At 38.8% G+C, this 8,406-nt stretch overlaps 1 protein-coding gene across 2 annotated transcripts; it reads left to right on the top strand.

Annotated features, from left to right (window-relative positions):
- The first annotated feature begins 1,630 nt into the window (after positions 1-1,630).
- Positions 1,631-7,447, top strand: LOC132820231 (probable G-protein coupled receptor 34). 2 transcript variants are annotated; one of them, XR_009645184.1, is made up of 3 exons: positions 1,631-1,775; positions 4,989-6,767; positions 6,875-7,447. XR_009645184.1 is itself a non-coding variant. In XM_060832229.1 (2 exons), exons 1-2 carry the CDS (start codon positions 1,728-1,730, stop codon positions 6,039-6,041), a joined length of 1,101 nt encoding a protein of 366 aa, XP_060688212.1. In that variant the 5' UTR covers positions 1,631-1,727; the 3' UTR covers positions 6,042-7,447. The 2 variants fall into 2 exon arrangements, 1 of the variants encoding a protein (XP_060688212.1); XM_060832229.1 differs by having other exon boundaries at positions 4,989-7,447.
- The last annotated feature ends 959 nt before the right edge of the window (positions 7,448-8,406 follow it).

Genomic DNA, 8,406 nt, shown 5'->3' with positions numbered 1-8,406 from the left:
CATGGAAGTCTCTCCAAAATGACACCGTTGTTTTACCAATTCCACATGGTCTTCATTAGTTCCCAAAAGTGGATCACCACCACCTTCTCAAAAGCAATCAGGAATGGGCAATAAATCCTGGACATGAAATCAATTCCCACATCCCTTGAATAGATAAAAAGGGTTTACAAATAGATTTACTAAACAACAAAGGATGTGAACATAAATAATAACATTGTAGATCTACTGGAATTACAGGTTTTAACTAACCCTTGTCAGATTCCAATCATACTATTCAATAAATTGCTAAAGTGCAGTGTTAATTGAATCTTAATTTTCCAATATAGAATTTGAATATTGCTGAAAAGAGGGATGTGTCGTTGAAGCTTTTTATCTTCCACTCACTAAGAGTGCCAAACAATCACAACAATTTGTACTACAAGAGATCAGGCTGCTGATTAGTTGGCAACTCAACTCTAATTAGTTGAGGCACTACCCTTGAAAAAGCAACAGAGAACTACGAGTTGCAAAAACTCCCTGTTTGTTCAAATAAATCACAGAGCTTGAACATATTAGGAGTGGCACAGTGGCTAGCACTGCTGCCTCACAGTACCAGAGACCTGGGTTCAGTTCCCACCTCAGGGCGACTGACTGTGTGGAGTTTGCATGTTCTCCCTGTGTCTACGTGGGTTTCCTCCAGGTGCTCTGGTTTCCTCCCACAGTCCAAAGATGTGTGGGTCAGGTGAATTGGCCATGCTAAGTTGTCCCTAGTGTTAGGTTACGGGTATGGGTGGGTTGCAGGTCAGTGTGGACATTTTGGCCGAAAGGCCTGTTTCCACACTGTAAGTAATCTAATCTATTGTTATTCTTGTTTGCAGAGAATAAATTCCTGCATGAGAATGTATATAACTTCAAAGAAGCAATCACATTACGAGCTCAACTGATTGCCTTAAATCTATGGTTAATGTAGCTATGGGTGCAATCAGGAATGTTCAACAAGTGTAATGGTCAACATTTTGTTTTGAGCTTTGCAAATGTGGCTGGTTGAACAACAGACTGTACCCTATCCATTGGGAGCAACAAAGGAATGTACTGTTAAGGTCAACCATTCAATCATAACACTGATCATATACAGGGCAGTGCACCATCTGTTCAAAATGCTTTAAGCTCTTTCTCTTTTTACCAATTAGCTTCTAAATATTGATGATGATCAGGTGACACAAATAAATGTTTACCCATTCATGACACCATTTGGAACATTTTTAACAATGATCATACAGCACCACATAAACGTCACAAATGTGGTTACTAAACTTCCCACTATCATAAGACAGCCCTAGAGTTACTGAGTAAAAGTACTGCTTAAAGGGGAAACAAAAGTCACATGATGGTGATTGGTGTTAACCATTCCGATTTTCGAGATGTAAAACACAACACACTATAGTCCTGACAAAGATTCCATCGACATTAAAGATTTTAATTTGTTTATATCAAAAACCCAGATCTTGTCTGACTCCTGTGTGACTACTGGTTCTTATTCTGTCTGATTCTGATGGACTTTGTTTCTAGTTTTCTTTTTGAAGTAATGCGTCGGGGAAGTAGGCGTATGTTTAAAACCTGAGACAGACAGATGAACAGTCAGATTACGTCAGGAAGCAGAAACCCATGCTCTGCTCTATAGAGCAAAGCTTACGTATTCCTGGCAATGGAAATTCCATAGACAGAAGAATAAAAGCATCATGCAGTGAATGTGCCAGACTTTCATTGACACAGAAGAAGGTAACAGCACAGATCAGGTAAGTGACTTCAAAACAAAATAACTTATATCTTCAATTACAGGTCAGATCAAAAATAACTTGCTTTGTAACACTAGCATTGAGCTACTGCAGCAACTGCCCTCCATGTGTTTTCTGATGATCAATTATTTGTAATTTAAGCCCTGGAAATTTTAGTGAATGTTATAGTTTATGCATGAGTTAGTTGTTAGATCTTGAAAATTTCTGAAGCATATTTAAGCTAGTAGTAAGTGAACGTCTAGAAGTGTACAGAGCCTGTATCTTAGTACAGACAGCAAAATAACACACTTGATCGGGAGATACAGGCACTAGGGATATTAAATGGAGGCAGTAACCATGTTATCATTATTGTGATTCTCTGATATTAGCACCTCTATAAGGAGTGACAATGCCATCTTTGTGCTTGATACAATTGTGTAATATGCGATGGGCACAGCAGAAATGTAATCAGTGTGGTAGGTACAGTCAGCAAAGCTGTATAAGCTGTGGGTGCTATGGTTTCTATGTACCTTACTTCACTCTATCAAACTGAAGTTTAAATACTGTTTAAATAAATCTGATCAATTTATTGTTGGTGTTAATGAAAGTCATTTACACCATGCTTAATTGAGTCATCGGAATCAAAGCTTCTTATCAGTGAAAACTGTAACTAAATGTCTTTTGCATTCAGTTGTTGTGCAGTTGTCAGGTGTTCAATGAAGTGAAAGTAAAATTGAATGAAATTATGTGTTGCTATCTCATTTGAGATAACTCTGAAATTTTAAATGCACTCAGGCGTCTATGTTTCTGCTATTATCATCAGTCAGTAAATAAGCATGAGCAGTAAAGCCTATAATTGGTTTATGGGGAATGATTGATGTCTGCAGGTCTTATACATTGAGGGATGATTTCTTTATGGGCTAATATTATGCTCATTTCACTTATCTAAATAAACACGTTGCTGAATAATTTATCAAAAGATAAAGAAGCTGTGCCAGTGGAGGTCCATCAGATATTTGATGATACTGAGGTTTGAGATTTGACATAAGGTATGTGTCAGATATATCAATTTTTCTGGTTTGCTAGTACATAGCTTGGGTATTGCTGAAAAAGATGCAATTTTATTGAAGCTTTTCATCTTGCACTCAGGAAAATTTGCGAGAGTATCAATTTAGCGGGAAAACAACAGTAAGAAAACACTTGCTGCTTGTTTGAAAAGTGGACTCTGGTTGACTCATTGCCATGGAGAATACAGGACTTAATGATTGTGAATTAATTTTCAGGCTTTGTTTAAATCTAAGATTTAGACAAAATCTGACAAATAACTGTCAGTAACCATTAACTTGTTGCATTCTCCATGGCAACACTTCTACCAATCATAGTCCATTTTCTAAACACTCAACACTTTCCTCTCATACAGTCTGAGTGTTAGTTTTCACCTTAAATTTCTATTCTCACAAATTGTCCGGGTGAGTGCAAGATGAGAAACTTCTATAAAACATGTCTTTTTTCAGTAATATTCAAATTCATTTTTTGAAGATAGAAATCCTTGTGCAGACTTCCAACCCGTGTCTGGGCACACTCCAACTCAAAGCCTTTGTCTTTCCAGTTCATATACCTCAAACTGCTGACAATAGGATTTACTATTGCCTTTAGCACAAATATTCCTCTCTTATTTCTTGGCAGCCAGAACTGATAGCAATAGTCAAAGATGCAGTCCGACCAGAGCACAGTACAGTTTTGTCTAATTGTTTTGTATTCATTTGCTTGGAAGTTTTATTGTGCATAATAGTATCAAATCTACAAAGATATTTACAAATCTTTTGACTTTACATTTCTTAAAATCATTCGTACAATTTGCGTATTGGCATTACTTGACTGCATTAAACATTCAGATCAATTCATTCTTTTTGTTTAGCTGCATCTTTCAATTTCATCCATCTCTCAGTTTGGTATAATCTGCAAATTTACATTGATTTTTCTGAATCTATGTCATGAGTGTAAATGGGAGACAGTTGTTGGTCCAATGCTGAGACCTGAGACAATCTATCCAAAACTTATCCCCAACTCAAATAACTCCTCTAACCAGTAGTACTGGGCTCCATTCGTAAATTCATTTCTTATCCATTACTAAAATTTACCCTGAAATTCCACAACTTTAAGATTGCCAATATCTGTTCCTGTACAACTTTGTCAAAAGACTTTTGGAAATTGACATACAGCATGTGATAGGACTTTCACATCATTTCTGCTTTGTAACTTCAGAAAATCCATTGAACTAAGTTAGTAATGTGGGTTCCTCCTTTTGAAAGCATGTTTGGTTTCTTTCTCTAAAAATAATTTTCATCAGTAGTAGTCAAGTTGTTTTTTGAAATACTAAAGAGTTTCAACTTAGTTTCAACGCACAAAAATGTTTTTAGGAAATTTCTAAATTCTGTCTTTTTTTGATAATTTTAGAATTTATTTTACTTACTTTTTTTGCAGCAAACCCATGGTTTGTTTGGTGCTTTCTACAACCAAACAAATATACCCCCAATTGTGTAATGGCGCTGTGATAGAGTACTTTGCTGACTAATACTGAGTTTAAAGGATTGATGGTCAGCTTTCATGTGTTCATTGACTGCCACAAACTTGGCACAAGAATTAGCTGTTTGCCTGGGCAAGACGTCTTATGTCAGGCAGGTGGGGAGACAGAAATAACATACAAAAAAGTTATCAATAAAAAAAACAAATTCTATATCATTATTTGCAAGAAAGATTTAATACAGGTGGAAGACTTTATTTGGGCACTTTTTAGTTTGTAATGGTGAGTAAAATCAGTTCAACCTCTCAAAAAAGCTAAATGTGGCAACATAAATTGATTTCAAATATAACCACTGCCCAAAAGAGTTACATGGTTTATTAATGGGGCATTTAACAATGTTTTTATCCTTCTTGAGTCATTTGTTGCTGAAACTTGGGTTCTTATTAATCAGACAAAAAAATCTTTGATGGTGAGTACCAAATCATTCAGAGTTCCTTTTTAAAGGAAATGTTAATATCTGAATAAAAACGTTAGCAGAGTGATAGATTGGTCTATCCCACAAAGGTTCAAAATTATGACTCAGAATTGCACACAAAAACATCCCACTCTTGGCATGATGGGAACAAGCTTGCCTTAAAGCTCTTAGAAACTACTGGAATGGTTTTCATTACAATTCAGCACTAACGTGTTCTTTTCTTTCCATGGTTTAGGTTGGAACCATGGCTGATTTGTCATCTGCACAATCTCCCTATGCCAATGTTTCCCAGCCAATAATAGATGTCTTTGGACTATCGAAGGACACAAACTGCACTATTGAAGACGGTTTCCTCGCAGTGGGTCTGCCTATTTTCTACATTGTTATCTGTGTCATCGGGCTCCTTGGTAATATACTGGCCTTATGGATATTTCTCTTCAACCAGAGGAAGCCAACATCTATTTCTATTTACATGAAGCATCTGGCTATGGCTGACCTCTTGTTGTTACTCTGCCTTCCATTCAGGATCGCCTACCATTTTGGAGAGTACAAGTGGATGGTTAGGTGCTACTTCTGTAAGATCATCGGGACATTTTTCTACATCAACATGTATGCCAGCATTTTATTCCTCGGATTGATCAGCCTGGACCGTTACTTAAAGATCACAAAACCTCTCCGTAAGTTTAGAGTCCACAGTGTGAAATGGAGCTCGGGCATATCCAGGGCTGTGTGGCTGACTATCATCGTATTCATGCTGCCCTTTGTTGTGGTCAGCAGCTTAAAGTCAAATGAAACAAAATGCTTCCACTATAAGGACCAGAGTGTGACTGCGGGTGTAATGAATCTAACAGCTGTCATGTTTATTTTTATTCTCTCCTTGCTATTCCTGGTATCCTATGCCAAGATTGCAGTCAAACTCTACAACATTTCTGAAGGGAAGAAAAAGCAGCAGATCAAGAAAGTGAGCACCAGAGCCATTATAAAGACCTTCATTGTACTCGCAATCTACATTGTGTGTTTCATACCTTATCACATTGTTCGAGTCCCTTATATCCTCTCACAGATGGGGATCATCTCCAGCTGTCACGCTAAGCAGTTTCTACATATGGCCAATGAACTGGTTCTGTGCCTGTCCGCCCTAAACAGCTGTCTTGATCCAGTCATTTATTTCTTCCTATCCAACTCTTTTCGCAGGATTATTATTTACACCATTAAAGGAAGGTTTAGTAAAACCTTTCCTAAGACAAATGGAACCAGGAGCAGTTTCAAATCCATCACAGACATCTGAGATTCAGAGCTGCCGATACTGAGTTAAGTGGATAGAAGCTGAAAGCATGGCCTTTAGGCAAACATCACCGCAGTGATCATTTCAATTCAAGGTGATGCATGGCGTAGCAGTATTTCAGGCAATGTTTGCAACAGCCTTCCTAGAGACAGCAGGGATAACTACTCATAGAGAAGGAAAAAAAGCTGCAGATGCTGGAATCCTCCTGTCTGTCGACCCATAGAGAAGAGGGCACATCAAATACTCAAGTTATGCCAGCGTTTCAAAAGTTTAATGTCTGGTCATGACAAAGAGAGCTCAGTGAGAAGAGTTTAAAGTCACAGTTTTGTTAAGCCAAATGTATCACACTATAATGCTGCAAATCATGGAAATGGCAATTATGTATCATCACAGCAAGAACCTCTGCAAATATCATAAATGGATTTTCAGCTGGTCCTGATTTGCATATTCTCTAATGCGGATTTATAGACATTTTGCAAAGAAGATGCAAAATCGAATTAAACTTAATTCCAATGTTACAGCAGTAGGAACATTTCACCAGTTCATTACAGACCTTTTACAATGCAGGAAGAATTTACAATGCAGGAAGTATTTACAATGCAGGAAGGCAGGTTTTCAACCTGCGCAAGCTCCAAGCCACAGCAATACGAACACCGTACCTGTGTGAACCAGGGCATTTCTTCAGCTTGTGTGGACACCAAGAATTCCTGGTCACCTAGGCATAGGCAGGTCAGTTTTCCCAAAGTATTTTACATCTTGCAGTGCATACGTTTTGTAGGAGACAGTTTACAAAATAAATGATTTGTTGGTTAATAAGGAATCAATTTCCTATGCAGGACATTCAAACCGAAACCTGATGTTTGGTCTTGACAGCAACATCTGCCTCTGAAGTTGAAGAGCTGACTCACCTGACTCTTGTATTTAGTGCAAATTCATTTTCCAGTGCAGAAAGTCAGCATAATTTTCATAAAGACTCAAAATTTTGTGCAGAACAATGGATGAATTGAGCCCAACATCTTGTAATGAATTAAACTGTTATTCCATGCTAGATTGTAAATTGTTTTAAATGTGTTATAAATACCTGGGAATATTGGAAATCTGAAATCAATTAATTGAAAGTTCAGGAGAAACTCAGCCAGTCTGACTGAGATGACTCTAATTAATCCAAATTAACTGTTGAAAAATCATTAGAATGATACAGTTAAATCTGTTTCTCTCTTCACAGATGCTACCAGACCTGTTGAGTTTCTTCAGTACTTTCTGTTTGTATGTCTTTACTTGGGGCCAGACAAGATTTGTATTATTAGAGAAATTGTAATGTTAGACTGTTACTAGATGTAAAATGTATATAGGAATTTTGCATTACAAAGCAAGAATTATATGAATGATCAGCACTTGAACATTTAGTGAGAAGGATCCTTTTTGCACAAGTTAAATATATTATTTTTATTCTTCACTCTGGTTTTGCACTTTTATATAAAAAAGCTCTACTCTCTGAATGTGGAGTGATTTATCAGAAATCACTACAGCACGCACACTGATAACTTTCAACATAGTGTTTTACTTTTGAAATAAGATCCTTTGGTTCACTAAGCAACAACGGGGACAAACATACACCTCAGGATTTCCCAGCACAGTGCTCAGTACGCTGTGGGATCTCCAATACGGTGCTCTGTACGCTGTGGGATCCCCAATACATTGCTCAGTATGCTGTGGGATCCCAAACACGGTGCCCAGTACGCTGTGGGATCCCCAATACATTGCTCAGTACGCTGTGGAGTCCCCAGTACGGTGCTCAGTACGCTGTGGAGTCCCCAGTACGGTGCTCAGTACTCTGTGGGATACCCAGTACGGTGCTCAGTACACTGTGGAGTCTCCCAGTACGGTGCTCAGTACGCTGTGGGATCCCCAGTATGGTGCTCAGTTCGCTGTGGGATCCCCAATACGGTGCTCAGTACAATGTGGGATCCCCAGTACGTGCTCAGTACGCTGTGGGATCCCCAATACAGTGCTCAGTACTCTGTGGAATCCCCAGTACGGTGCTCAGTACGCTGTGGAGTCCCCAGTACGGTGCTCAGTACGCTGTGGAGTCCCCAGTACGGTGCTCAGTACGCTGTGGGATACCCAGTACGGTGCTCAGTACACTGTGGAGTCTCCCAGTACGGTGCTCAGTACGTTGTGGGATCCCCAATACAGTGCTCAGTACGTTGTGGGATCCCCAATACAGTGCTCAGTATGCTGTGGGATACCCAGTACGGTGCTCAGTATGCTGTGGGATCCCCAATACGGTGCTCAGTACAATGTGGGATCCCCAGTACGGTGCTCAGTACAATGTGGGATCCCCAGTACGGTGCTCAGTACGCTGTGG

This window comes from Hemiscyllium ocellatum, chromosome 11 (assembly GCF_020745735.1).
Source record: "Hemiscyllium ocellatum isolate sHemOce1 chromosome 11, sHemOce1.pat.X.cur, whole genome shotgun sequence".
Taxonomy (NCBI): Eukaryota; Metazoa; Chordata; class Chondrichthyes; order Orectolobiformes; family Hemiscylliidae; genus Hemiscyllium; species Hemiscyllium ocellatum.
The sequence above is the reverse complement of the archived record's forward strand: the minus strand, read 5'-3'. Positions and strand labels throughout refer to the sequence as shown.

Excerpts from the sequence above, each read along its gene's own strand:
- LOC132820231 (XM_060832229.1), top strand. The coding sequence starts at position 1,728 with ATGTGCCAGACTTTCATTGACACAGAAGAAGGTAACAGCACAGATCAG. Across the intron at positions 1,776-4,988 it reads AAGGTAACAGCACAGATCAG|GTTGGAACCATGGCTGATTT; the intron begins GTAAGTGACTTC and ends TCCATGGTTTAG.